Here is a 26,833-nt window from a genome sequence, read left to right as displayed (position 1 = left end):
GTTGCATACTTTTAGACACCTTAAGTGACATATAATAGTGATTTCTAAGCCACAGTAACTGAAATTTGAAAACTGTGGAGAAGATATTCCCCTCCACAGAACATATTCTCTTTATAAACTAAGCTCATCCTTAAATTCCCAGGCAGTGGTCGTTGCACTCCGAAGACTATCACCTTCTTCAAGGGACCCGGACTGAAATCTCTGGGCTTCAGCATAGTGGGAGGCCGCGATTCGCCCAAGGGCAATATGGGAATCTTTGTCAAAACCGTATTTCCCTCCGGACAGGCAGCCGATGATGGCACACTGCAAGCAGGTAAGTTATTTGTTTAAAAACATTCATTGGTATACAATTCTAACTATGGAAAATACCCCAATAGGCGATGAAATAGTGGAGATCAATGGCAACTCGGTGCAGGGCATGAGTCATGCCGAAACCATAGGACTCTTTAAGAACGTTAGAGAGGGCACCATTGTGCTTAAGATCTTGCGAAGAAAGTAAGTGCAGCTAATCCAACTTCTTGTATAAATACAACACTAAAATTATACATTTCTCCCTTGCAGATTACAGAAAGCTAAATCAATGGGTTGTTAGTTAATACCCACATCTGACTTTTCCCCTTGAAAACACCTGATTATGGACAACCTGCATCGTTTAACCAAGTTAAATGTTGGCTTCTTTACACAAAATGAAGCCCTTTTCGTAATCGTACAAAGCCCCTTGAAATAACTACACTTATATACAGACTCTATTTAGAAACTAGAATCCCAAATAGTATATAATCAATTGTATGGAGTTACAATTTTAAATTATTTACCCATTCTAGACTAGGCTAAGATTCGAAACGTTGTACAAGTTATATTTACATACAAGTTAAATATATTTACCTGAAAAGCTAAATCTGTTTTGTCTTAATGTATATTTACTAAAATAAATCACGCTGTTTCCGTTTCATCTTTGACAATCAGTCGTTGCTTTTTCACAAAATGATCTATGCGATTCTCCAAACTCTCTGTAAATAAAATTAATTAGAATGGTATAAATACCATGCATAATGTGAGTTAAAAATTTTTACCACAACGTTTGCGTTCCAAGAGAGGCTGATATTGACGCGGTTTGACGGAATCCTGCAGCAGGATTACTTGTGCCTGCACCTTTTCTTTGGGTTTGAAGTTATCCTCTAACAGGTTTTCTAGTTGTTGAAGCACATTTCGTATCATGGTGCTTTTCACACTGAACTGCGTCCACTCACATTGAGTGTTCTCAATTAGCTTCTGCAGATTTTCTTCACTGTAAATCCAACTAGTCAGGTCACGTTCCTCGGAACAGGCGGGAGCATCTGATGGTTGCGTTCCCTCTGTGGCGGTGTCCATGGCCTCTTCATTTGCATCCTCGTTAGATGGGTGGCTTATACTCCTCGTAGTCTTGTCCCGAAAATCACAGCGGAACAGATTCAAGGGCAAACCAATGGCTGGCGTGTATTGGGGCTTGCAGGGATTGGAATCCACATCAAGCAGGTGACTAATAACGTTGGGTTGCTCTTTTCTTTGACCGACAAGCAATAGCACAGCCATGATGCAACGTATCTGGTGCCAAAGGAAGGCATTGGCTTGGATCTCCAAGTAGTACATGTCGTAGCCCGTCTTCGATTGATTCTCCTCACAAGCCTGCACCCTAGCCGACTGTAAGTTTCTCATGTAGTTGGTCACCCCATTGTGGACATCCATTTTGCAGAAATTCCTGAAATCCGCATGGCGCACTAGGAGTCTGCAGGCTTCCTGCATTGCGGAAATGTCCAGGTCGCCCTTGGGAAAGTAGTAGCGGTAGCTACGCGAAACGCAATCAAAACGAGCGCTGTAAACTGGACTGCGCAGTGGCATCCACGCCACACACTGGATGTTCTTGGGCAGCACCCTATTTAGCAGACCACAATAGTCGATCTCTGAGATCAGAGCAGATGGATCCAGTTGGGTTTCGGGGGGATGTTTGCTGCGCAGATCGATAGAGATAACCTGGCAGAAGGCGCTGACCTCCTTGTCGGTGCGTCCACAGCGATGATAGTTGGAGGTGGCGCGGGATTCGATCAGGCAAGTGCGAGTTAGAGCGCGAAACAAGTTGGATTCTATTGGTAAATAAGTAAAAGTAAGGAACAATTAACAGAACTAACAGATGGGTAAGGAATCTACCTATGGTGTCATTGGAGTCCTCCTGGCAGGCAAATCCTTGATAGTCCCAGCCAAAGTAGGTGATCTTCAGCAGAACATGACGCCTGTGGGCACTGAAAAGATGGGAATATTTAGTTATAATGTTTCTACTAAAACCCACCCACTTACCTGCTCCAATCGAACTTACGTTGCTTCTGCGCTTTGCTGGGCACCTTCTTATCTTTGGAAACCTTGTCCTCCGCTTCTTTTCCAAATAATATAGCGTATTCCTCATCATTTTTGTCCTGTTCGGTTAACTTCTTCTGCAGCAGATTTCGCAGCTGAAAGTTGTAGGCCTCCAGCTGGACAATCTTATCGATCAGTTCGGTTTGGCTCAGTTTTTCCAGAGCCTCGCGGGGCAGACCCTTTAAGCGTTTGTTTATTACAATTTTTTTGTCACTTGTTGCGCTCATTTTGGCGGTAGATTGCAAATAAACAAATTAAAAGCTACACGTGAAGTTCTACCTGGCTGTTTGCCATTCGCAGAGAAACGCGGGCATCGGAGATGTGAAATCTCTGTTTCTTTGATTATACCATGTCTACACTATTTATATTTCATATTTGCATATTAAAATTGATATATAAAAGTGATAATGTTTGCCTAGATCAATAATATTTATTCATTAATTATTTTTAACGTAATTTTTTTTGTAATCATTCAATGGAAGACTCTGACAATTTTTCAACAACATTTCTTAAAGTCTGATAGCGAGTTTCTATAAGTAAGCAAAGTCAGTAAGTTTTTTACTTTTTAGTAATTATGTAAAGTTGGCTTGTTATTTTGGCTTTTAATTTTGGATAAGAACCTATAAAAACTTATTAAACAAATCAAATATTTCAAAAGCTAAAACAGCGGAATATTTTGTGAGCAGTATTTTTTGTTCTGGTATATTTTCCAGAAATTAGTGGTATCTTTCGTGACTCCAAGCGCGGTCATACCATTCGCACTGTTTATAATTTATTTTAGTTTTCTCAAAAAAGGCAAAAACCATCATAATACCAGGCCAAAACGGAGTCCTAGTCCACGGTTACGCGACCTAAGACCTTTCGCTGCCATTTGCTGCCTCTGTGGTGCAGCATCCGAAGGTGAGAGACACCACGAACGCCAGGAAGGCAGGAGGCAAAGGCAGCAAGGACATCACAAAGGATGGACGCGTGCAGCCACAAGGTCGACGGCGAAAATGAGAATTGCGCGGCGACCTTGGCCGCTGTGAATCTGAATGTCCTTCCCGATGAGATACTGGAGTTCATCTTCACCTACCTGCCGCCCTACGGCGACCTGGAGCACTGCAGCTTGGTGTGCAAGCGATGGCATGCCATTGTGAAGAGTGCGTATTCAGAATTGGTCATAGCACTCTTTAATTAACTTGTAATCCTGCCCAGATCTCGTGCGCCGCTCCAAGCTGAACCTGGAGAAGGGCCTCACCGACTTCCGACTGCGCTGGGAGGTGTTTTCCCAGCAGACGGTCAATGCCGGGGCCGGAGCACCCCTGTCCTTCATCGCCGGACGTTTTGCCCACTCGGCTGTGCGGCACGATAACTCCATGTACGTGTTTGGTGGAGGCTCCTCCTCGGACACCACCTTCAACGATCTCTGGCGCTTCGATTTGACGCACATGCGCTGGGCGCGGCCAGTGGCCACAGGGACCTATCCCTCGCCGAAGGGGAGTGCCTCCATGGTGGCGTGGCGTGATCAGCTGGTACTCTTCGGCGGCTGGCGCTACCCCTCGCTGCATCCGCCTTACCAGCCATGGTGTCTGTTCGACGAGCTGCACTACTACGACCTGGGCAAGAATCGATGGCTGCTGCGGAACTCGCTATCCTGCCCTCCACCCATGGCTGGTCACTCGGCCACAGTGCACGGCGATCGAATGGTCATCTTCGGTGGCTACCAGATCAAGGACGATGTCAACGTGAACTCCAACGACACTTGGGTGCTGGATCTGCCGGAGCAGCGCTGGTGGCAGCCGCTCTTCGTGGGCAACACTCGACCCAGTCCGCGATACGGACAAATCCAGGTGGAGCTGGGCAGGAACCATTTGCTGGTCGTGGGCGGATGTGGTGGCGCCAATCGGGTGTACACCGATGCCTGGCTGCTGGACATGACCAGGGATGCGTGGTGCTGGAAATCGCTTAATGTGCGCAACAAGCGCTTCGGAGCCGTCCACATGTGGTGCAATCCAGGCTGCAAGGTTAACAACTATCTTGTGGTTGTCGGACCATCGCCCAATATGCCGCAGGACTTCCAGATGATGAAGCAGAGCAGGGTCCCGGTCGTAGGAGGTCGTGGACCGCCGCCGCCGAATCCTCTTCAGAATCTACCCCCCGGAGGACACCGAATACCAATGCCGGAGCGTCGATTGGGCGGGGCTATGGGTGGTCCTGGACAGAATCGCGGGGGAAACATCCGTCATGGAGTGGGAGGGGCAGCAGCAGCTCTGGGCCCCCAGGAGCAGTATTTAGCCAACCGAAGAGCAATTCTGAACCAGCACATGCAGCAAGCCCAACAGTTTCTGCACAACAGCAATGTGAATAATAATAACAACAACAACCAGCCACGCTCGGGAAGATTGAGTGATCTCCATGCCCCGCCAGCTGCAGCTCCTGCTGCATCTCCCCCATCCCCGCCAGTGAGACCAAATGCTCCTCCATCTCCCGCCGATGGCGATGTGGATGCCGCCCAGCGGCTGCAGAGGAACCTGGCGCTAAGGTGTCGTGATAATGAGCCCAGGCTGCCAAAACGCTTCGATGAGCTATACGAGGTGAGTTGTTAAACGGGCTCAAAAAATCCTTAGTCAAAATTATTTCTTCCAACAGGATCCCTTTCGTATGGCCGCCTTTAATGTGCCCACTCGATCGCGAAGTGCCTCGCGGGATCACAACGAGCGCATCCGTCGCATGGAGGAGAAGATGAACGCCATACGGAACTCGCGGCGCAGTGCACCCGCCGCTGCCCAAGTGGAACCACAACCACTGCGCGCCCCCTCACCCAAGCGACTGCGCTGCAATGTGCAATCCCTGTTCGTGTGCGACATCTCCAGCATCCTGGACAGCAGCGAGCCGGCTCTCGACTGGATGGAGTACAAGAACTTCGGCGTGCTTAAGGGCGCTCCGGACCGGTTAATCCTCTCGAGCCTCATTGCCGGCAACGGCGAGCTCATCCTGTTCGGAGGCGTGCACAAGGAGACACTGACGGACATCACACACCATGTGTCCAATTCCATACACTTCCTGAGTGTGCCACGTGATATTATCTAGGCCCTGAACCGACGCCCGTCCTAGTCCTAAGTTAGCCGGATAGCAGGTAGCCGCTGCTAGCCCTCCTCCCCAATCCTTCAAAGTTCGGCGTTCGACGTTCATTTAGATATTAAATTGAGTGTAATCGATGTGTTTTATGATTATAAACGATTAACTACTAGCGGATCTCCAATCCCTGGCTCTAATTCTAGCTTTCCAGCAGTTTGATCAAGTCGTACGCTTGCTGAAAGCGCATATCACAGAGGTCATCTTGGCAGGCAACGCACTGCTCCAAGAGCATTTGGAGTCTTTCGTTGTCTGTATTCCTGAGCAAGACATCCCTTACAAGAAGGCATGCCTGGTAGACATTTGCATCCAGCTGCTGGCCGGAGCAGAATGCCGAAACATCAAAGGTGAATCCTCCCTCGCCAGGCAGGGGCTCGTATTTCTGTGCCTGTCCTGAAGTGGAGGCAGCGTCCACCAGCACCAAGGAGTCCAAATCGATGAGAACCACCTTTTTGCTGTCGTCGTCATAGGCTAAATTATCAGCCGTGAAATCGGTTAGGTAGATACGAAAGTCCGAAAAGCCAAAGGTCAGCTTAAGGGCGAGTTGGAGCAGCTGACGAGACAGCTCCAGGCGAAGGTTTTCCTCCGCTTCAGCGTAGTGCATTAAAGTACGTCCTGCGTAGGCTTGGAAATGCGTAAGACCACAGGAGGCATGGGTCTTGGGCACTGGAAACTGGAGCAAATACAATTCCTGCATTAGCAGCGGACTGACGTAGTGCATCATATAGAACCAGATACTGGCGGAGGCATGACCACGCTGCGCCAAGTAATCAACGAATCGGGGTATTCTGGAAGAAGTCCGGCAAAGGTGGAAGCCACCAGGTCGCTCCTCCAGCTCTAGGAATTCCTTTCTCGAGTTTTCCGCTTCACGTTTCTGTAAATGAATGTCCTTTCTTTTTGCCACTACTTTGGTCTTCTCTTGATCCTCCTTCAGTTCTAGAAAATAAATCGCCCGTTGATCGAAGAGCAGGGAGATGGCTTTCAAAAGTCTGCTCCAATCCGAAGGCTCTGCAATTTTCTGGAACACCTCCTCGCATCGCTCGCGCTGTCCAGAGAAGCAGACCGGACACAACTGCAGATCCTTCTCGAAGAGCTCCTGGAATAGCTCCCTTTGCGGCTTCACCTGCAGCTCCTGCAGCAGGGCCAGAATGAGCAGGACTTTCAGTTGTCCAGGCGGCAGGTGCATCACAGGTTCTGCAAAGGCGAAAGACAGAAGAGGTTAGTGCTAAGACCATGACAAAGGGGCTTTCCAAACAACAAGAGAAGCCACACGTGTGTGTATCTGGGTGGAAATGTGCGTGAGGGCCCAGCCTCCAGAGTCCACTGCGCCATTACCTGTTTGGCCAGCCACATGCCAAAGCCAAACTCAAAGCAGCTGGGGGACACTAGCTCTAGACGAAGCATGAATGCTCTTCTGGCATATGTTTTACGAACTTTGATGTTTCAATTTTTATAAACCCAAAAAGGTTTCATGTTTTAAAGTTGTTGATTGTTTTTCTATATTAAAAATAATATAAATCTACTTACAAAATGAGTCATAAATTAACCAGTGATTAGAACGATAAAAAATCATGGCATTAGGTTGAAACAAAGAAGTTATAAGAAGCCTACTTTCTACTTAACTTTACTTATATTGTCACATCCTTCAGTATTTTTAAGTTTGTTCCAATAACTTTAAATTAAAGGACTTTCCACTTCTTCTTAATTTTCTTCTTTCCTTCAGGATTTTAAATTATTTTACCAAACTTTGTACTTTACACAGAATTTTCCATATGATTTGTTTATAATACTAATTTATTAAATGTAATTTTCTTAATTTATAAAGAAAACATTCGTGGCTTAATTTGATTTTCCTATCTTTTAAGATCGCCCTTTACCGTATTCCAAAGTTAGAAAATTAAATTAGACTGATTAGAGCTGATTGGATTAGTAACCACTATCACAAAAGCATTGTTATTTCAGGGCGTCATAAACGAGTGGAAGATGTACCCCTCGAAGAGCGTAGGGTATAGCAGAGACTGGGATCTACAGAAATAGCTTTGGTGTGCTTGGCTTCCCCGGCTGAACTGAAGAAGAGTCGATTGAAAGGGTTCAAGGTTGGCCATCAATCGCCGGCAGCGAGAAGCCAGGCAGACGCTTAATTTGTAATCTCCGCCGAGGTGGGAAGAGCAGCCATTACGGAGAGATACCAGAGATAACCGTCCCTTTGGCCCTGCCCCATACTTCAAAATTAGTTGTGCCCCGGAATGGACTGGAGCTGGGAGAAGACGTTAGAGTTCTGGTGCTCCTACTTCGGCGACCATGACATTGGCTTTGGCGAAGGCTCGGCACCCGCACCCACGTCTTCTCCGGGCCTTCAGTCGCCCAAAACCAAATCCCATGTACGATTTAGCACTAGCACCACAAGGAACTGTCAGCTGCAAGAACTGCAGCAGTTGGGCTCTACAAATGCCTTCTTCAACTTCCTGCTCGCCCAGCGAATACGAGAAGTGGGCTTAGGCAATCTAAACTACCTGGATGTGGTGAACTCGAATAGATTAGCCTCAGAGAAGCCCCTATGGGACTCCATGGCTGAGGAGAAACGGGAGCCCTACCTAAAACTGGCCCAGAGTATAAGGCAACGACACATGGGAACCTTTCGGGATAAAAGAAAACTGGAAGAAACGGGCTACCAAATCCGAAGGAGAATCGCGCACTCGGAGCAGAGGAGAGCCCAGAGCCCTGAGAGCTCGGCGAAAAGCTGCGAGATCGCGAGAGGCCAGCAAAGAAGAGACCCCAAATCGCTGGGAGAACGTTCCGCCTTGCCAGGTAAGATCAGTTGAAGGTGGCGCGTTGCGCTCGACGGTTGTGTGTCTATTCTGGTGCTCGCCCAGGTTCTCCGAACGATCGTGCAACAGCTGGGTCCTCTGGCGCATGAAGACGCGATATCGGTCAAGTTCAGGCGGCGAGGCGACGGCGCGACGATCACTCAATTAGACGCGTGAAATTCGCTTTTAATTTCCCCGAACTCAATTTTCGTACATCTATACCCCAAGTTTTTACCATATAGATCGCTTTTGTGGCGGAGCGCTCGTGTGTTTGCTTGGAGGCGAATTTGTCACAGTGCCAAAGGTGTGTTCTCCTCTTAATTCGTATACTTTTCCAATGTTCTGAATAGCCATAAATTAGCCCTAAGGTCGTTTGCGAACCCTTCACCACCTTGGCTAGGTACTTTTTACGCAACCGAATCGCACGATTTGAGTCGAGTCAACAATGTGCGCAGCAGATTTCCAGACTATTGACGAGCTCTGCAATAAAAAGATAATATTTGCATGAGCTCGGTTTGGGATTCTGAAAAGCAGGGAGCCCGAGATCAGCACGATCATCTCGAGACGAGCCCGCTGTTTACAAATGGTTCTATAGGTACCCTGTACGCAGTTTGTAAAGCTTATCGAAGTGATAATGAGGGCTGATGGTTTGTCATTAAGTGGCCATTAGGGGGCATATAGTAACCTCCGTTTGGAGACCATAAATCATGTACTTGATAAGACCGACAAGTGCTGCCCGGTGACTAAATAAGGTGCTCCTGACAAGTCGCCTTAGCCTAATCCACACTTGTCCAAATGAAATCTGTCGAAACACTTAGAACCGGTTTTATATTACCCCCTGAAAAAACAAACACCGAACCCGAGCCGGCAATAGATGAATAGCTGGCTGACAAACTGGCTCGCCGTAGTATTATTTCGGCTTATTGATAAACAAAAGTCTGGCATGTGTGCGATCACCCAAATACCTACATACATCTGTTCATCTGTTTATTGTATTTTGCATGCGGTAAACACCGCGATCTTGGCCATGACTAAGGAAATCTAATGCATGGGGTAATGGATATTATTCAATGCAAGTTGCGTCACTTTATTTTACGTACACGAACCTCCTTGACTTCACAGATAGTGTTTTCAAGGGGGATTGCGTTATCGGACCTCCAGTATTAACATCTTAGGCACACGCCCTTACATTAAGGAACCATGAAATGGCAAGTCGAATTGAAAGTGTGCTAACTTGATTTAAGAAAATATCAAATGGCACTTATGTTTTAGTTACCAAGGGGTTCTTCAGCCTGGAACTTTGAATGTTGGTTTTCATTCTCTTTTAGCCCTAATCTTTAGTTTGCGGTCAAACAAAGTTTCAGCAAACTCGTTTCGGTTTCTTTTAAAGCTTATTTCGAATCTTTACCCCACTCGTCTCGCTTTCTATTCCCCGTGTCGAAATAGTTTCTATTATAATTCGAGTTTCGAATGATTAATGGACCCTCTTGACACGCGCAAATTGGAAACTGGTTCTCTATGGGCTCATTAATATTAACCACCTTTCTCTGCCCCTTTCGCAGATGAGCATCTCGGCGGTGGATCGCAAAGAGCAGGCCAGCGTGGGCAGTGTTCTGGGCCGGCGCTACGGCCAGCTGTTCCATGGAGCCAAGTACACGGATTGTGTGTTTCACGTCTGCGAGGAGCAGGTGAAGTGTCACAAGCTTATCCTCAGCACCGCCAGTCCTGTTTTTGAGGCCATGTTCTTTGGTCCCATGCAGAACAACGAGCCAGAGCCGGAAATCGAAATCCACGACATTAGTTCCGCCATCTTTAAGGTGCTGGTGGAGTACATCTACACGGGCGTCGTGGACTACAACGGCCTGGAACTGGTGGCCTGCATTGAGCTGTACTACGCGGCAGAGAAGTATCTGCTGGAGGAGCTGATCGCCGACACGCTGATGGCCATCACCCGCAAGCTGCGCTTCGCGAACATCCTGCCCGCTCTGGAGCTGAGTGTCTGCATGGGCCTGGACAGCCTGCTGGAGGTGTGCATGAACTTCTTCATGCGTTGCTGTGTGAATAATGGTCAGTACATGAGCCATCTGAAGGAGCACTATGTGCACGTGTCCAAGGAGTGCGTCAAGGCCATAATAGCGGCCTGCAAGGAGCCGCACAAGCTGCTCATCTGGTACGTGTACGAGTGGACGCGCCAGGAGTGCGAGCAGTTGGGACTGGGTCCCAGCGATGCGGATCTGGTGGTGCACGATTTGGGTGGTGAACCAAGCGATTGGCCAGTGGCCACGACTGTGAATGATCTAAAATCACCAGCTCTGGCGCCCGTGGTTTCAGTAGAGCGCTGCTACTACAAGGCCTGTCGACCCTTTACAGTGGATTCCGAGTCACCGGTCTTCCGCCTGCGCCTGAAGTGCTCCAGATTCATCTCGCTGATGGGCCTGGTGTTAAACAGTCGGCTGACCCCCAACCGCTTGGGACACGTCCAGCAACTGGAGTACCGGGAATCGCTGCGCCTGGACCTGTGTGAGGTGCCCGCCGAGAGCGAGGGTCCGGCCAGTGAGCCCGTGTGGAGCCATGTCGTCCAGGGCCAGAGCACCAAGTACAACTGTGATCTGCATCTCGGCTGGCGGCGCGAGGAGGCCTGCGTGCTGAATCCTGAGCTGACCTACGAGCTGCAGATACGCTGGGACACTGGTGCCTACGGCGCGGAGTATCCGTGCAGCCTGCAGTCCTGCCAGGCGGACGGAATCCGGTTTACAGACGAGGACAGCTTCAGCGGAAGTCTGGTCAAGGGACTGCGCTACGCCAACCTGGTGTAGCCGCTCGGGGAGGGATACTCTATACCATAATTAGTTAGTGCGTAAGACGTGTGTGTATTTATTGCCCTAAGTTAATGTACGCTGCCTCAAAGTTCAATAAACTGTGAGTAAGATCGCTTCAAACACAAGGCGTCGACAGGCGGAAAAAGCCGGTTTGCGGGCCGCTTTTTGTTTGGCGGCTGCCGAACTCGCTCGGTAGCGCGGTGCCTCGAAAACTTTACTCACCAGTTGTCGCGGGCACAAATCAAAACACCTGCGGCCCCGAATCGACCATAAACATCGGAATAATTAATAAATAAAACCAGATCAGTCAGGTTAGATGTAAACAAAACAAAAATTGGTAAGCGACAGTGTGACCGTCCCTCGATTGTGCTTCTACGCTAACTTAGCCTGCCTCTAGAGGTAATAGTACTTCCAAATTACGTTTCTCCACTGAACTTAACATATTTAAAAATCAAATCCAGGATTGATTAATAAAAATACATCCATAGGTTAAATTAGGCTTTTTAAACATTTAAAAACAAGGGCAACCAAAAATTATTCTTAATTGGTCTGTCTATGATATGATAGAAGTTTTCTGTTTTATTACACGACGTAAAATATTGTTCAAAATTTGTTCTTTTCTATAACATTTTTTTTAACAAGTTGCTTATCCTTACCATTTTAAAAATAATATTTAATTTATCATATGTAATTTAACTTTAAATTATTATTATACAAAATGCAGTGTGAACATTCACTTCAGTGTTGGGAAGTTCCCAAACGGCGATTAGTGCTGGAAGACGTCGCCGCCTAAAAACAATAATATTCCGCTTTGGTTTTGTTTACGCTGCTAAAATGACGATTTTGTACAAAGTCGAGGGCAAGGAGTTCAGCAAGGACAGTGTTTTCCCGCACAAGCAGGTCCTCTGCTCCGTCTCCGCGCGAAATATTGTGGCGTTCAGCGCCCTGCAGAGCAGGGACGAGGTGCACGGCGGAGATGCCGGCGAAGGATCCCTGCCAGGAACTGGATTGGGTGTGGGCGCCAGCAACAGCCATGTGTACGTGTGCGACATTGTGACGCCCTGGGAGTACTTCAAGGTGTGCTCCTCCAAGTCCCTGATCAGCGTGCTCCAGTGGAGCCCCAACGGGGAGCAACTGCTGCTCGGCTACGTTGGCGGTCGCGTTGAGATCTGGCAGACAAAGAACCAGTCCATCAACCTGTGGCACCTGCAGTATCATGCCACCGTGCCCAGCGAGGACATCATCGAGGCGCAGTTCTTCCACAACGGCAAGGGGGTGATCTTCAATCCGCAGAAAAAGGATCACACCTACTACGCCGAGAAGTTCGAGCGGATGGAGCAGCAGAAGCCTACTCTCAGCGGATTCGGAGGCGTGCCCAGCGAGGGTTGCGTGCTGCTCACTTCCTCCGGTCTGCTGGCTGCTTTCAGTCTGCCAGTGCTACAAAAGACATCCGCCGGCGGAGGAGTAGAAGGCACTGCCCACGAGGTCGTCGAGCTGACGCCTACGCTCTACAGCATTGGCATCTCGCGCAGCTTCATCGAGCACTGCAGCATGACGCTGAGTCCCTCGGGAGCACTGAGTGTGGCCTTTAGCTGCGGCTGGCAGCAACAGTTGGTGCAGTGCTTCAGGATTTCCCTGTCCTTGGAGGGCGAACTGGGTCTGGAGCAGCATTTGGTCATCAAGTCGGAATCGCAGGCCAGCATATTTTTGGGACCCCTTGACGGAAGGCGCATCAGCCACCTGAAGTGGACACGGGTGGCCAACGAGGAGGTGATCTTCATAGCCTATGCGTGTCCGAATGGTGGCGGGAGCCAACTGGAGCAATGGACCCTGACACGCCGGCACCAGAGTGTCCACGCGCTGCTCCAGGGAGCCAACAGCAAGCCCAATGAATTCGTGCAATCGGAAAGCTGGGAACAGGTGGGCAAGGTGCAACTGCATGCCTCTTTGGCAGACATCAGCATAACCCGACTATCGGTCTCCGCGCCGGATTGCTGCCAGGTGTACGCCATTCTCCAGGACAACAGTGTCCAGGTGCTGGAGCCCAACACGCTCAAACAGCTTAATCACACACAGTTCGAAAAGGTATCGGACGCCAGTGGAGGAGTACATTTCGTAAGCGGCGACTTGACGCCCACCAGCCAAATGCTCCTGATCTTCGATAGCCATGCGCAATTGCACGCCATGCAGGCACCTCTGCTGAAGCAAGCAGGATCAGGTTTGCTGCTCCTGGAATATTGCATCGTCACTGGCTGCGATGCTAGCGATGTGCTGCTCCTTAATCTTGGAAACCTGGAGGCACTTGTGGAGAAGCTAACGGACAATTTTACGCGGCAACCTTCGTATGTGCGCCACTACTACTATGCCAATTTTCTGGCCCTCAAATCCAATCTGTGCCGCGTGCAGCAGCAGGAGTTCGACAATCTGATCATCCTACACGCCATATCCACAACATTCAAGAGTCTTCTTCGACCATCTGATCTGGGCTTTCAGGACAAAGGACCCGCTGATAACTTGGCCATTAAGCTGGCCGAATCCATACCGGATGTGGACACCGTGATGCTCAATCTGGATGCCAAGGACTTTACTGTGGAGCCGGTAATGCTGCAGAGTCTGCAGCAGCTAATCCAGTGGGTCACCGACCTGGCTCTCAACATGCTGCATCGCCTGCCCGAGGAAGTAATGAAGAGCAAGCTGTCCGGGAAGCGGCCCAGCTACGACATCAGTCGGGACATCGTGGCCATCAGCAGTCTGCGCGAGCTTCTGGTTATGATCCGCATCTGGGGTCTGCTGAACACCCAGTGTTTGCCCGTCTATACCAAGACAATGGACAACATCGATGTGCTGGTGATCCTGTTTCGTCTGCTGACTCGCCTGGCTCAGAATCCCGCGGAGCCCGACGAAATGCTGCTGGACGAGTGCAGTCTGCTGTCCAAGCAACTGCTGATTCCGCAGCCCACCAAGTTCAACCCCACCACGCTGCTAAGTGCCCAGGGATTCGCAGCTGTTAAGTCGGGCCAACTGCAGTTCACCTCGCTGGTGGAACCACTTTGTCTGCAGGACATGGAAACGGAGGAGGTGGTATTCGCCCGCTCGGTTAAAGATGGCGTAAGCAACCTTCAGTTGGGCGCACGACCAAGCACCATCCGGAGGTGCGCACGCTGCGGATTCGTTTTTGTCAATAATGCCAACAAGGTGGCCAAGACGTCGGCGCTTAAAGCGTGGTTTAGCAAATGGCTGCACTGCCACTGCGGCGGATTTTGGAAGCAGATTCACTAGTTAATATTAATTTCTGTCAGCAGTATTCCTAAGCGTAGTTTTATTTTCCAATAAAAGTAATATACAATAAGAGTAATATCGCAACATAGCTGTTCTGTTGTTTGCGACCATTTATTATATATTCTCCATAGGAATGACTTGTTTGTATGTCCGTCGGTAGGAATTTTGGGACTTCACATATTTAAAATGTATTGAAAAATGTTCTGTGAAAAAGTCCTGCATAGATGTCCAGGGTCGGAGAGTTGATCAGTAAGAGATTTGACCACTATATTTGGATTTTTTGTAAGGAGATTTTCGCGATTGAAGTATTTAATTTTATAAATTTTTTAATTTGGCCGAGTACACATTAGAAACTTGGACGTAATTTAAAAAAATAAAGGATGCCGTTGACTTCAGGTCAAATTCTTTTAAAAATGAAGCCATAATAATATGTATTGGGGATTTAAAAAGTTTTTGAAAGAGAAAATAATTTTAAAAGTGCAACTTGGTATTTCCAATAAGAACCTAGGTCCTGTTGCAACATTTTGGTATGTTTTCGATATTCTTGGTACTTGGTATTTTACTTCTTTATCATAACGCTTCGCTAACGGTCATACTAGAAAAGTGCAAATTGGATAGGATAGGATAAATACAAACAAATTGGACTGCAAAGAAGCTAGAGTTAAAGTTCAACTTTTATCTGCATCCAAATCCCATTGGCGAACTCCTAGGCCAAAATGAACATAAATCTGCCGAATTTCAACGTGAAGAACCTGGTGAAGGAGGCGGGCAGCACGATATCGCGAGTGGTGCAGGTGAAGAAATCAATGATTTTGGGTGGGCTGAAAATGCGGGTGGGGATGGTGTGGGGCCTGGTCTTCGGCGGGAGGAGTGGTGGGTCAGCCCGAGCTCAAGCACTTTCGTTCACTCTTTGCCCTTTTAACGATTCTCCTTGGTTCTCAATGATTTTTCAGCTCACGGAGGAGAAACTGGGCACCACCGAGCGCACTGAGTACGACTTGCACTTCCAGAATCTCGCCGAGCGGGCGGATGTGACCAAGACATGGACCGAGAAGATTGTGCGGGACACGGAGTCGGTGCTGATACCCAATCCCCAGAACCGGGTGGAGGACTTCATCTTCGAGAAGATTGAGAAGTCGAAGCCTAAGCGACTGAGCAACCTGGAGCACCTGGCCCTAGACATGATCGAGGCAGGCGGGGACTTCGGGCAGGATCTGCCCTACGGCCAGGCGCTTATCAAGGCTGGCCAGGCGGAGCAGAAGCTGGGCCAGTGCGAGCACGACTTTATAGCCACCTCGGGCATTTGCTTCACACAGCCGCTGCGCAAGTTCCTCGACGGCGAGATGAAGACGATCGGCAAGGAGCGCGGCATCCTGGAGACCAAGCGCCTGGACCTCGACGCCTGCAAGAACCGGGTGAAGAAGGCGCGCAGCATGCTGGGCCAGCAGTCGGTAAGTGGATGGATGGTGGTATTCTGGGGGGATTGATTTCGTAATGGCCTTCTTATTCACGGTCTTTTTCTGCCCTCTGCTGCTTGGATTGTACAGAAAGATGGCATCTCGCCAGAGGCCGTCTTGGAGCAGGTATCGAAACCTTGACCGAGCTTTTGATTTATGATTTATCAATAAGTGGATTACTAATTCGAATTATTTCTGCAGGCGGAGCGCGACTTGCGGGTGGCCCAGGCTGAGTTCGATCGGCAGTCGGAGATAACCAAGCTGCTGCTGGACGGGATCAGCACCTCGCAGGCCTCGCACCTGCGCCACTTGCACGCCTTCATCCAGACGCAGGTGCGCTACTACAAGCAGTGCGGCGATGTCATGGAGCAGCTGCAGCGTGAGCTGGCCAAGTAAGTTGATGGCGATGACGATAGAGTATGGCTGTGTGAGTGACCCTCGAATAGGCACCAAAAGAATCTGTCCTTGCACCACAAACAACCAGGTCCCCTTAACCTGATGTATCCCGTGTGCCCCCTTTTGGTCATCTCACTGTGCGTTATGTTATCTGTTTGTGGTCTTACAGAATGCAGCATCCCAAGCCACGCCTGCGCATCAATAGCGAAGACGTTGATGGTGGGCCTCCCAGCTCTGTGTCGATGCATTCCTGTGATTCCGATTCTTTAGTGGGCCTGGCCCTAGATAGCGATCCAGATCCCGATCTGGACAAGTCGTTAACGAACCTGCTGGAAGACTTTCACATAGAGTTCGATACGACGGCGGTCTCCACAGTTTAGGGGTCCTTCTTGGTCACCCGACCCTCAAATGGAGTCGGATCTCTTTGCCAGTTAACATTACCATTAATTATACGTACTAGATAGGTTGTTGTTCTTGTTATCCGTCATTCGTAGTTGTAAAGATCAGGTTTCAGCAGCTCATCCCTCCATTTAGAGACCCACAATCGAGCCGAATCAAAACTCTCATTAAACTCTGCATCTTCCATCAGCTTGGGAGGCCCCACACCATACATTCCGCTCGACGTGAACGAGGCCAGCAAGTCCAACCCATCGTCCGGAGCCGCGGCCCGTGGTCCTGGCAACAACAATGCCGCCAACGCGGTCGGCCCCGGCCACAAACCCAGTCAGCCCCTGCACGTCAGCACCGATCAAATGCAGCGGGCCCGCGTCCTCTGCTCCTACGATGCCAAGGATCACACCGAGCTCAATTTAAGTGCAAATGAGGTGAGTCAATCATTCAATCACTCTTTGACTAACTTATGCTATCTGCAAAACATTTTCCAGGTTATCTTCGTCACCGAATGTTCGCCGGTCAACGAGGACTACATGTACGGAAAGCAAGGCCTAATGAAGGGCCTGGTGCCACGAGCTTTTGTGGAAATGCTCGACGAAGAGCACGACGTCACACTCTAAGCCATCCAGCAACTCGTTCAGCAATAATTAACCAATCAATAATCTCAAGAAAAATACTCCAAGTACGGCAATACTCATACGTTTAGAGAGAGGACATCATGGAGAGGAGGGAAGCAGGCAATTGGACAATGATATATGATGTGGCCAAACTGGCATTTGGCACTAGCAAGAGAGTACAATAATTTATTAGAATATACATGCATAAACATATACAAGGCATATACATACGTGGACGTGTTGTTAAAAAGCGCATTGTAGTTTAGGCCTCGTTGATCCTAAAAACCCTGATCCTTGCCCAAAACAGCGACGCTTCTCGCCTGAACAGCTCACGCGCGCATAGTGAAATCAAATATACATCCTCTGCTGCCTGAATAGCCGTCAAGGTATATTTATAAATCTATGAATTGTCAACACTATAATTGTTAAAACTTATCGCATATCCACAGAGCAAGTGCTGTTTAATTAAGCTTCTCTGCACTCAACAAAGTATTATATTTGTGTTAAGTTTGTCTTGATCTTTGTTAACAAGCAAAATTCGTATTATCTATAACTCTTATAATTATTCACATGTTTACGAGATCTTAATCCTATTATCAATGTATACTGCGGAGGCGTTTGAAGTTTAACTAATTATTATCCTTCCTACTGCAAGTAATAAGTTACGACATTTTTTCGTGCAATTTTGGAAAGTCAATTAATTGAATGTTGCTCGTTAAATTTAAGACAAAACTCTAAACACCAATGCGAGACTAGCGCTTAATAGCTGAAAATTAAAAGCAAATTATTGATGAAAAGGTACAATACAACAATTACACAGTAAACAACGATGATTTTTAGGTTTTCAGCAAAGAAACAAAAAAGTTTTAATAGAAGCGAATTTTTAAAACACAAACTATATTTAATGATTACAAATATATGATGAAAAGTGAAAAACAAAGTACAGATTGTGCTTAATGGGCTTTTGATTTTATATTGTAGAAAATAGAGTTAGTTTGGCAAATGACCATATAAGTCTAAAGCGATGGCGACTCTTTGATCTTTAGACAAGAGGACGTCATGTCTCTCGAGCAGTAAATTGTTTATCGCCTTCCTGTTACTTATCAATGTCAACTGCTTATTTTTATTTACAACGAATTATAGCCATTATGTCGGTTAATCGACGTTAAATAAATTTAAAGTGTATACTAAAGCTAAGCGATTATCATCACTGCTCGAATAGTTCTATCCCAGTATCTTGGCGAAAGTTATGATTGAATGATTTGATTTATTTGAATTTGATTAGAATTAAACTGTGAACTAGCAGGGTATATTAAACATCCAAAAGTATAGAGTTCTGACTGCCAATTCGAACTCATTTATTGAAATTTTTTATATAAAGTCGATTATGTGCATATAAAATATAGTGGGTATAAGGGATAAAAAAACATAAAATATAATGGGTATAAAAGGATAAAAAACATGGTGTTCGATTATCATCACTGCTCGAATAGTTCTATCCCTGTATCTTGGCGCAAGTTATGATCGTCCGTGCACCTTATTTGAATGATATCTTCAGGCACAACGTCAGGATTCTAAAATTGAACTGTGAATTAGCAGGGTCCATGCAACTTGCAACAGTAATGAATACTTACTGCCACTTTGAACTCATTTATTTGCTCGTTCTTCATAGATACCCAGAGTTCGATAGGTAGCCTCCTCTGAACCACGTTTGTGGCTATCTCCCACCGCACTTTGGCCACTATTCCTCCTACCAGATTGATGTTAAAATGGGTGTGTTTTTCCAGGCGAATATAGTTCAGTTTGGAACAGCACAAAAACAGATATAGTATCATGTTTTCATGGGCGCTCAAGGGCCTAAAGCAGATCTTTTCCAATCGATTGAGGTTTGGTAAATGCCTCAGCAAAGCGTCGGGAAAATCCGTATCTGGCATAATAAGCTCACGAAGGCCTTTGAGCCTGGCAATTTGTCCAAGTTGCTGAATGGGTACCGACTCGAATCCAAACATTTCCAATTGCTCCAGCTGCGCGGACTTCTGCTCCACGAGCCCACCTATAAGACGACTACACAACAAGTCCCTGAATGCTCCGTCATTTGCGACACCACTGTAGATGGTCAGGTGCTTTAGACTTGGCAGACTGGGCACAAAGTCATAAGTGGTCCATGGATGGGCCGACACCCTTAGCACCTCCAGCGAAGGACAAGAATTCTCCATTACCAGGAAGAGAAAAACCTTTCTGGGCGATGTATTAATGTTCTGTATGTTCAGCTCTTTGAGATTGGGTAGGTTTCCGCAAAAGCCCGGAATGTATTGGGTTTCTAGGCCCTGGCAACCATTAAGATCCAACACTTCGATGGAGGGCGGTAGTCTATCCAAAGTGCGCCCCGTGAGTAGGTTCCAGCTCAAGTTCAATTTCTTCAAGTTTACCAGGTGTTGCAGTTCCAAGAGAGGTTCGTCCGCTATTTCGCAGTTATGTAGCTTCAACTCCACCAGCTGGTGGGTCCTGGCGAATATGGTGTGCATATGGAGTCCGAATTGGGGGCTGCACACCACTTGCATGGACTTCAAATTGACACAATATTCCCCTATGAATTCAGCGAAACGCTCCATGTGGTCCGTTTCAAATTTCCCGTGGAGGACCTGCACACGTAAGCCGAACATTTGGAAAAAGTCACGCATGTCCCACACGGTCATGGTCCTGAATTCACCCAAGTCCAGTGAAGAGTGCAGCCTGGAGGCGGTTCTCTCCAAGATCGCTCTGAAGCGCGGACAGGTCCTGCCGAAGCGCACTTGATCTTGCAATCCTAGTTCTATCACTATGTGCCCCAGGCAGTCGTCATTGAGCCTCGAAAAGAGCATCGATTCTTGGCGGAGCATTAGTTCCCTAGGAGTTCCATAGGCATCAGGTTGCTCCCAACTATCGCTGGCCTCCACCATGAACACATTGTAGCCATTGGCTCGCAGAGCTCTAGAATTGGGTGCCAAGTCACTAAAAGTTTTGATAACGAGGTGAGTCGCACTTACTGGGCTGCATCCGTGGCTTGGGCGTAGATCACATGACCACTTTGAAAAGGAGGGGCTCCATTTCCGGGCCTAGTTATGTGGATTTCAAGTATGTGCCCAAATGACCTGAAGTGGGCGTACAAAGTTCTCTCGTAAAGCTAAAGAAAACCAAGGATTAGGAAGCAGCAACTTCACTTGCGAAAGCGCAAATACCTGCGGTGGAGCATCGCACCAACGTAGTTTCCTCACTGGAATATGATCCTCTGTGTAGGCAACTTGGTCCCTGAAGTAGTAGTTTCGCTCCACTGGAAATGGAAATGGAGTGCTTTCATTTAGATTCTTCTGTATCTTAAGAAGTATTTGGTATACCAAGTCCCTTTCTCACGTCTTAGGTCTATAAAATGTAGAGTTATTAGGTCTTAGTTTTTTAAAGCTACTTTTAATTTAGGAAGCAGACGAAAAAAAACCTTGATTGATTCACTCACTGGGATCGCCAATAAAATACGCCATTTTTAAATTTTGATATGATGTGTCTCGAAAGCACTCAATTTCAAAATGTTTTGCTCTCGGAACTGGCACTGATCAGTACTGGGTTTCTGGATTCTCTCCCATTAGATTTCTGCCGGTCACGTACACATATATAAAACACACATATATTATTATACATTTAAAAAACTGGAGATAAGAAGTTTCTCCCCTTACATCTTTATCAACTTTTCTTGTTTTCCCTTTTTCTAAAAAGCAGCTATCGCGTTTAAGATCACTGATCAGGAAGACTTTTAGACCGTAGTGGACAACAAATAATTTACCAGACTGTATTATTATTTTAAAGGCCAGCTGAATTGGTATTTATTTGGGAATAGGGAATTGTTAAGTAATGCCGTAGCCTCACTGATGTACGTGTTGTAGTTTTTATAATACATGGTACTTTGGAAATAAAGAAGTAAAACTTTTGCGAACGTACAGTAAGTTCAGGAACAAAGAATTTATACTAAATTGATAAAGAAATACAAAATTAAAACGAATTAAAATATTTTGTTTGTGCAATACAAACATTTTGTATCACAAATGTATTTGTAGATAAGTAGTGCAAAATTATGTGTTCTTTAAGTTTACCTTCATAAACGAAGTTAATCATGTAACAAAAAAAAATAAAAGCACATTAAAAAAAAACATAAAATGTATTTATTTTTCGACATGGCCAAAATCGGAATTAAAAAAAGTAAAACATTCATAAAAACAGAGCAAAGTTAATTTGAAGTGTCCATCTCTTGAGTACATATCAAATTAAGATCTCATCTGTTTTGTAAGCTGTTGTTATGTGGAATAAGTCTATTCCTAATATATTATATTTTGGGGAATCTACTTAATTAGTGTTATTGTTTGCGAAAGTCCTGTAGTAGAACGCATTTTGACAAGAGCCCCCGCGAAAATGTCATTTCAAATAGTTCAGAATGGTATTTTTTAGGATATCAAGACTGCCTGCGGTCATACTAATCTTGGCGCCCGAAATCAATGTGAAATTCCTAAACACAAAATCAATTTCAAATTACGAATCAGCGCAGCGCAGAAGCAGGATCGAATATGTCTCATTTCGTCAGTAATCCGTGTGAGTATCCCAGTGGCGAGTGCTAATTGCAGCCAATGAACTTGGCACACGAACTTGGCCATGCTGCGGGAGAGAAGAAATAATCCTCTGCGTTTCCTTGCAGCCCACCAGAACTACTACTTTAAGGACTCCATTGCCTACACCGAGGACCACATTCCCGTGCAGAAGCTCTACTTTTACAGGGTTCCTCCAGGGGTAGGTCCTCCTGCTCCTCAGCCCTTTACATACGCCACTAAACCCCTGCTAATCATCTCCTGCAGCTCAGACAGGCCGATTTAAGGAAGCACTTCGGGATCTACGGGACTGTGCTGCACATGCAGATCTACGAGCCCCGCGGACGAGGCGGACGCGGCGGTCGCAAACCCAAACCCACTCAGCTGACGGGCCACGTCCTCTACGCCGAGGAACAAGCCGCAGCCAAGTAGGTTCTGGATATGTAAACTGCAAGCGCTTACTGCTTATCCTTACTCCTTCGCCAGGGCCCTGCACAGCCGGATTCACCACCTGAAAGGACACAAGTTCCACGTGCAGGCCAGTGACAGCTGGCATCAGCCGGAGGCCTATGGACCGGCAATGCCTACACCCAACGAGGAGACCTCACCTCCGCCGGCCATCATGAGCCTGAACGATCATTGCTTGGAGCACGTGCTGCAGGGGCTCACACTGTCTGATCAGATACACTTCGCCAGGACTTGCCTGCGCTTCAGGGCGGTCTACCAGATGGCAACCGCCAGGCTGCACAAGGAGGTGAACTTGGCCCAGTTAGACGGCATGACCGTGTGGGACATGCGCGACTTCTTCAAGCTGTCCGGTTGCCATGTACAGAAGGTGGAGGGCATGATGCCCACGATTCACGAGCAGCGCCTGTGCGACTTCTTGGCCATCAACTGCAGCAACATCCAAACAATGGAACTGTTCAACTGTCCCATGTCATCGCGCAGCATGCACAAGATATTCGGAAATAAGCCCCAGCTTGAGACGCTTCATCTGATCAAATCGAATATCTCCGATGGCGATATCTGGGCCCTGCGAAATCTTCGCAGCCTGAAGACCCTCAATCTGGAAGGAAATCCATTGGAAGGGAAATACTTGTCCAAGCTGCCATCCACCATCGAATCATTGTCACTAAACAGTTGCACCTTCTTTGAGGGCCATCACCTTTCCAAAATATGCAGTTCCTTTCCACGGCTAAAGGAGCTCAGTATATTGAATATAAACATGTCGTGTGTTAAGATCTACGAAACCATAGTGCAAGATAAGTCCTGTGAACAGCTTGAGTCTCTGTCGATTAGCATCGACGAGGGCGTGAAGTACGAATTTGTTGCCCAATTGCCCAGCCTGAAGCGGCTGTTTGTCTTCACCACCACGCCTGTGCGCGACACGTTTCGCGCGGAGCTCTTCGAGCAGCTGGCGCAGCACAAAGCGGAGCAGTTGGAGCAACTGGAGATATTTGGTCATGTCCCTCTGACCAGGGAAATGGTTCTGTACGTTGCCAAGCTGGTCGCACTACGCACTCTCACCGTATCGCGCATGCAGACGGACAATTTGCTGGATGAGCTATGTAGTCTGTCCATGCTGGAGAAGTTCACCCTTCGCCACTCGATGAACGTACCGGACACATTGATCTTGCGCTTCTTCGAAGCCTGCCGCTATCTGAGCTACGTGGCGCTGGAAGATTTTATCGCTCCTACCGAGAAAATAGTGCTGGGCATCGTGTCGAAGGTGCGCCAGGAAATGGCCAACATGGAGATGAAGCGCAAGTTGCCCATCCAGCTCTGGATCCCGTGCCTGGACTCATGCCTCGAGAAGCTTGTCATGGAGGTAAGTGTCTCAAAGCATTTTATATTTGTAGGGATCTTTACTAGTTCCCAGCTGGTAAGGTATGTCAGTGCCATAAAAGGTTATTGGTAGAGAACTAAAAAAGGTCATTAGGACAGTTCTCGATTTGACCATCTAAGCTTGCATGCATTGCTCACTTACTGGGGGAAATAGAGATAATCAATACCGATAACCTTCAACATTTGAGTCAGTGAGTGATCTTTGCTTTATTGCGTAGTGTTTCATTATTTACAAGACTTTATTTGCATTTATTTTAGAGGGAATAATCAAAGGCTTTAAATTCGTATAAAATGTAATTTTCTAATTTTGTTCTAAGACACCAGTCGTATTCACACCGCCATTCTCCAGAGCGATTTGGGCGATGGACGACATTTTCTCGTTAAGCGCCCTATGGTGGCTGGATGTGGCGGCCTGCAGATTCTTAATCACTCGATCAGAGGCCTGAATGGTCAGGGCCTTTGTCATGTTGAGCTCGTGCTGTGCAGTTGGCAGATTCAGAGTGACAGCGCGAGATGATCGTGATTGCGTCACAACCATAGAGTATATATCAATGGCCGCGTTCGCCAGTCGTGTGAGCAAAATTTGCTCGTTTACTACATTTTTGTTGTATCGCAGCAGTAGCTCTTCCACCGATTGACCAAAAAGATCAATGCAATGGGCCGTTTTCTTCGCGTAGGGCAATAGTTCATCCACCACGTGGACACTCAGATCGGTGCCACCCAGACCGACGGTGGAGGCTGCTCGCTTTGAGGCTTCCTTGAAAATCAGTCCCAAATTGGCGGAGGGATTCTTAAAAGCACGCTGCAGCTCCTTGAGATGGGATCCCGCATATTGGATGCCAGTCAGTGCAATGAACAGCCGGAGAATGTCGTTTGTGCCCTCGAAGATGCGGAAAATGCGCAAGTCTCGCAGCACTCGTTCCAGACCAGTGTCCACCATGTAGCCCATACCGCCCAGAATTTGAATGGCCTCGTCGCACACGTACCAGGCGCTCTCCGAAGCATAGATCTTGGAGATCGCGGCTTCCAAGTGGTAGTCCTTGCTGCCAGCGTCCATGTTTTGCGAAATGGTGAACGCCATCGACTCGGTGGCATATTGCAGGATATTCATCTGGGCCAACTTCTCCTGAATGGATCCATAGCTCTTCAGCTTCTGCCCGAACTGCACCCGACTGTTGGCATGGTCGGTGGCCACCTCGATGCACTTCTTCATAGTGCCCGACAGCGTGGCTCCCATACCGAACCGGCCGTTGTTCAATATGTTCATGGCAACCTTAAATCCGTCACCCTCCTGGCCAAGCACATTTTCGATGGGGATTTTCACATCCTCGAAGTAGATTTCAGCCGTGTTCGATGCCTTGATGCCCATTTTCTTCTCCGACGGACCACTTGTAACGCCCCCAAAGGATCGTTCCACTATGAAGGCCGTCACCTTGTCCTTCTTTTCACCCGTCTTGGGGTCCACCTGCTCGGTCTGAGCGAAAACAGTCATGATATCGGCGATTCCTCCATTGGAAATCCAAATTTTGGAACCATTCAGCACGTAGTGTTTACCATCGGCCGACTTTACAGCGCGGCAGCGAATGGATCCAGCATCTGAACCGGAACTAGGCTCCGTTAGGGCAAAGGCTGCGTACACCTGCTCGGCGGCCACTTTGGGCAGGTACTTCTTCTTTTGCTCCGGGGTGCCGTACAGGAGAATGCCCTTGAAACCGATACTCTGATGGGCGCCAATCGTGATGCCCAGCCCTAGGTCATTGGCGCCCACAATGGCGCACAGCCTGCCGTACTGGGTGTTGTTCAGACCCAGGCCTCCGAATTCCGAAGGCACCTGGATTCCAAAGGCGCCCAGTTCCCAGAGAGCCGTCGCCGTTGTGTCATCTATCTTGGCATTTGCATCGTTACGCGCGGCGTCATTGACGTCGGAGAAGAAGCGTTCGAACGGGTCTATCAGGCTATTGGTCAGCTCCTTCTGATCCGAGGTCAGCACATCCGGATAGGGGAACACTTGGCTCGACACCAGCGACCCCCGGAATATGTTGGCCATGAACGACTCATTCTCACTTGCCTTCGCCTTCTCCTCCTTTCGATTGGCCTCCGCCGCCAATTTAGGACTATGCGTCGCCACTCGCCTGCAGAATGTGGCATTTCCTGCCAACTTGCTGCTGTTCAGGATCGTATACCTCCACATAGTTTCTAATTGTTTGTAAAATTGCCCTTTGGACCGAGTATTAGTAGGACCACCCTACCGATCCCCCAAAGTGGCCAACGCGACCTAGCGCAGGTGGAATCTGGTATATTTTCTGGTATCTACGGTTTCAGTCGGTTTAAATAGGGTGATTTTCAAAATCACCTGAAAACTAAAAAGGAGTTTTGATATTTTTCGCCTTCCAATGATTAATAACTATAATAATTTTATACAGATTCATATTATAAACAAAAACTTTTCTGCTTCAAAAGAAAAATTCTAAAGTAATGAAAAACCTTGCAGCATCCTGAGAAAGTTCCTCAGGACATTATCAAAATTAAGTGCACGTCCTCCCTCGAATATGATTTAAACACCGACTTCGCCAACTTGATAGAGGACGATGAGGAGTTCGATTCGGATGATCTGGACATTTTTGATGAGTCGGATGATGATGACTCTGAATATTTAAGCGACCACGACCTATACGATTTTTTTCTAAGCGAAGAGGAATTGGACTCAGATATCGGCTTGGATCCGGACTATGGCTAAGTTCATCCCTCGTGACCGTACGATCGTAATGGAGATCTCATCGGTATCAGAATGTATGATTCAGGTAGGTTTTTACATTAGCTGTGCAAATAGTTTTTTTTAACTTGTGTTCTCTTATTTTATCATCTAGATTGATTACTAAAAAATCCGCGAGAGCCGTTGAAACTTATAATTTATTTAATAACAATTTATACTCTTTGTTAAATGAGAATGCATTGCCAAATAAACTGGAGGTTGTGTTTTCTGAATAATGAGTATTGGGGTTACTTAATGTTGAAATCCTAGCAGAGATTTAAAGCGTGAGTCTGAAACGAGTAATCTAGTATCATTTTTAAATACCCGAGTTTTGTAAACAGAAAACACAAAAATTT

The 26,833-nt window shown here is 47.3% G+C and overlaps 10 protein-coding genes across 19 annotated transcripts in view; 6 read left to right on the top strand and 4 right to left on the bottom strand.

The window, feature by feature from the left end:
- Positions 1 to 898, top strand: part of LOC108036460 (protein enabled) — a 43,281-nt gene extending 42,383 nt beyond the window's left edge. For all 5 annotated transcript variants that reach the window (XM_044091795.2, XM_050887373.1, XM_050887371.1 and 2 more), the window contains exons 8-10: positions 143 to 313; positions 378 to 495; positions 562 to 898. In XM_044091795.2, the coding sequence (XP_043947730.2) occupies positions 143 to 313; positions 378 to 495; positions 562 to 592 (320 nt within the window). In that variant the 3' untranslated portion in view covers positions 593 to 898. The remainder of the gene's footprint in view (positions 1 to 142; positions 314 to 377; positions 496 to 561) is intronic.
- Positions 187 to 2,672, bottom strand: LOC108036461 (tRNA pseudouridine(38/39) synthase). 2 transcript variants are annotated; one of them, XM_050887374.1, is made up of 5 exons: positions 2,332 to 2,672; positions 2,185 to 2,276; positions 1,074 to 2,120; positions 886 to 1,010; positions 187 to 303 (listed from the first exon to the last, which is right to left on the bottom strand). In XM_050887374.1, the coding sequence occupies exons 1-4, from the start codon at positions 2,613 to 2,615 to the stop codon at positions 934 to 936; spliced, it is 1,500 nt and encodes a 499-aa protein (XP_050743331.1). In that variant the 5' UTR covers positions 2,616 to 2,672; the 3' UTR covers positions 187 to 303; positions 886 to 933. The 2 variants fall into 2 exon arrangements, with proteins under 2 accessions (XP_050743331.1, XP_016968118.1); XM_017112629.2 differs by lacking the exon at positions 187 to 303 and having other exon boundaries at positions 832 to 1,010.
- A 442-nt stretch (positions 2,673 to 3,114) lies between these two features.
- Positions 3,115 to 5,620, top strand: LOC108036426 (F-box only protein 42). The gene is made up of 3 exons (XM_017112554.3): positions 3,115 to 3,530; positions 3,586 to 4,964; positions 5,020 to 5,620. The coding sequence occupies exons 1-3, from the start codon at positions 3,350 to 3,352 to the stop codon at positions 5,458 to 5,460; spliced, it is 2,001 nt and encodes a 666-aa protein (XP_016968043.1). The 5' UTR covers positions 3,115 to 3,349; the 3' UTR covers positions 5,461 to 5,620.
- On the bottom strand, positions 5,562 to 11,489 carry LOC108036428 (divergent protein kinase domain 2A). Of its 3 annotated transcripts, none has more exons than XM_017112557.3 (2): positions 11,354 to 11,489; positions 5,562 to 6,699 (listed from the first exon to the last, which is right to left on the bottom strand). In XM_017112557.3, the coding sequence occupies exon 2, from the start codon at positions 6,689 to 6,691 to the stop codon at positions 5,648 to 5,650; it is 1,044 nt and encodes a 347-aa protein (XP_016968046.1). In that variant the 5' UTR covers positions 6,692 to 6,699; positions 11,354 to 11,489; the 3' UTR covers positions 5,562 to 5,647. The 3 variants fall into 3 exon arrangements, with proteins under 3 accessions (XP_016968046.1, XP_050744179.1, XP_016968048.1); XM_050888222.1 differs by lacking the exon at positions 11,354 to 11,489 and adding an exon at positions 8,548 to 8,696; XM_017112559.3 differs by lacking the exon at positions 11,354 to 11,489 and adding an exon at positions 6,841 to 6,959.
- LOC108036427 (uncharacterized) lies at positions 8,172 to 11,348 on the top strand. 2 transcript variants are annotated; one of them, XM_044091721.2, is made up of 2 exons: positions 8,172 to 8,313; positions 9,875 to 11,348. In XM_044091721.2, the coding sequence occupies exon 2, from the start codon at positions 9,875 to 9,877 to the stop codon at positions 11,126 to 11,128; it is 1,254 nt and encodes a 417-aa protein (XP_043947656.1). In that variant the 5' UTR covers positions 8,172 to 8,313; the 3' UTR covers positions 11,129 to 11,348. The 2 variants fall into 2 exon arrangements, with proteins under 2 accessions (XP_043947656.1, XP_043947655.1); XM_044091720.2 differs by lacking the exon at positions 8,172 to 8,313 and adding an exon at positions 8,468 to 8,616.
- Positions 11,490 to 11,867: 378 nt separating the features above from the next.
- LOC108036425 (mediator of RNA polymerase II transcription subunit 16) lies at positions 11,868 to 14,486 on the top strand. Its single transcript, XM_017112553.3, has one exon. It carries the CDS (start codon positions 11,966 to 11,968, stop codon positions 14,408 to 14,410), a length of 2,445 nt encoding a protein of 814 aa, XP_016968042.1. The 5' UTR covers positions 11,868 to 11,965; the 3' UTR covers positions 14,411 to 14,486.
- Positions 14,487 to 14,820: 334 nt separating this feature from the next.
- On the top strand, positions 14,821 to 18,213 carry LOC108036640 (endophilin-B1). 2 transcript variants are annotated; one of them, XM_017112913.3, is made up of 7 exons: positions 14,821 to 14,937; positions 15,010 to 15,204; positions 15,364 to 15,861; positions 15,958 to 15,993; positions 16,069 to 16,259; positions 16,853 to 17,087; positions 17,148 to 18,213. In XM_017112913.3, exons 2-7 carry the CDS (start codon positions 15,127 to 15,129, stop codon positions 17,274 to 17,276), a joined length of 1,167 nt encoding a protein of 388 aa, XP_016968402.1. In that variant the 5' UTR covers positions 14,821 to 14,937; positions 15,010 to 15,126; the 3' UTR covers positions 17,277 to 18,213. The 2 variants fall into 2 exon arrangements, with proteins under 2 accessions (XP_016968402.1, XP_050744178.1); XM_050888221.1 differs by lacking the exon at positions 15,958 to 15,993 and having other exon boundaries at positions 14,822 to 14,937.
- A 372-nt stretch (positions 18,214 to 18,585) lies between these two features.
- LOC108036238 (uncharacterized) lies at positions 18,586 to 21,122 on the bottom strand. The gene is made up of 6 exons (XM_017112246.3): positions 20,981 to 21,122; positions 20,764 to 20,897; positions 20,492 to 20,583; positions 20,300 to 20,436; positions 18,908 to 20,243; positions 18,586 to 18,847 (listed from the first exon to the last, which is right to left on the bottom strand). Exons 2-6 carry the CDS (start codon positions 20,786 to 20,788, stop codon positions 18,752 to 18,754), a joined length of 1,686 nt encoding a protein of 561 aa, XP_016967735.1. The 5' UTR covers positions 20,789 to 20,897; positions 20,981 to 21,122; the 3' UTR covers positions 18,586 to 18,751.
- A 628-nt stretch (positions 21,123 to 21,750) lies between these two features.
- LOC108036204 (uncharacterized) lies at positions 21,751 to 26,716 on the top strand. The gene is made up of 6 exons (XM_017112196.3): positions 21,751 to 21,887; positions 21,991 to 22,082; positions 22,148 to 22,308; positions 22,367 to 23,708; positions 26,217 to 26,526; positions 26,593 to 26,716. The coding sequence occupies exons 1-5, from the start codon at positions 21,863 to 21,865 to the stop codon at positions 26,460 to 26,462; spliced, it is 1,866 nt and encodes a 621-aa protein (XP_016967685.3). The 5' UTR covers positions 21,751 to 21,862; the 3' UTR covers positions 26,463 to 26,526; positions 26,593 to 26,716.
- LOC108036587 (very long-chain specific acyl-CoA dehydrogenase, mitochondrial) lies at positions 23,914 to 25,952 on the bottom strand. Its single transcript, XM_017112843.3, has one exon. It carries the CDS (start codon positions 25,914 to 25,916, stop codon positions 24,027 to 24,029), a length of 1,890 nt encoding a protein of 629 aa, XP_016968332.1. The 5' UTR covers positions 25,917 to 25,952; the 3' UTR covers positions 23,914 to 24,026.
- Positions 26,717 to 26,833: the final 117 nt, after the last annotated feature.

This window comes from Drosophila biarmipes, chromosome 2R (genome assembly GCF_025231255.1).
Source record: "Drosophila biarmipes strain raj3 chromosome 2R, RU_DBia_V1.1, whole genome shotgun sequence".
In the NCBI taxonomy this organism is placed as follows: Eukaryota; Metazoa; Arthropoda; class Insecta; order Diptera; family Drosophilidae; genus Drosophila; species Drosophila biarmipes.
This window is presented reverse-complemented; position numbering and strand designations above follow the sequence as displayed.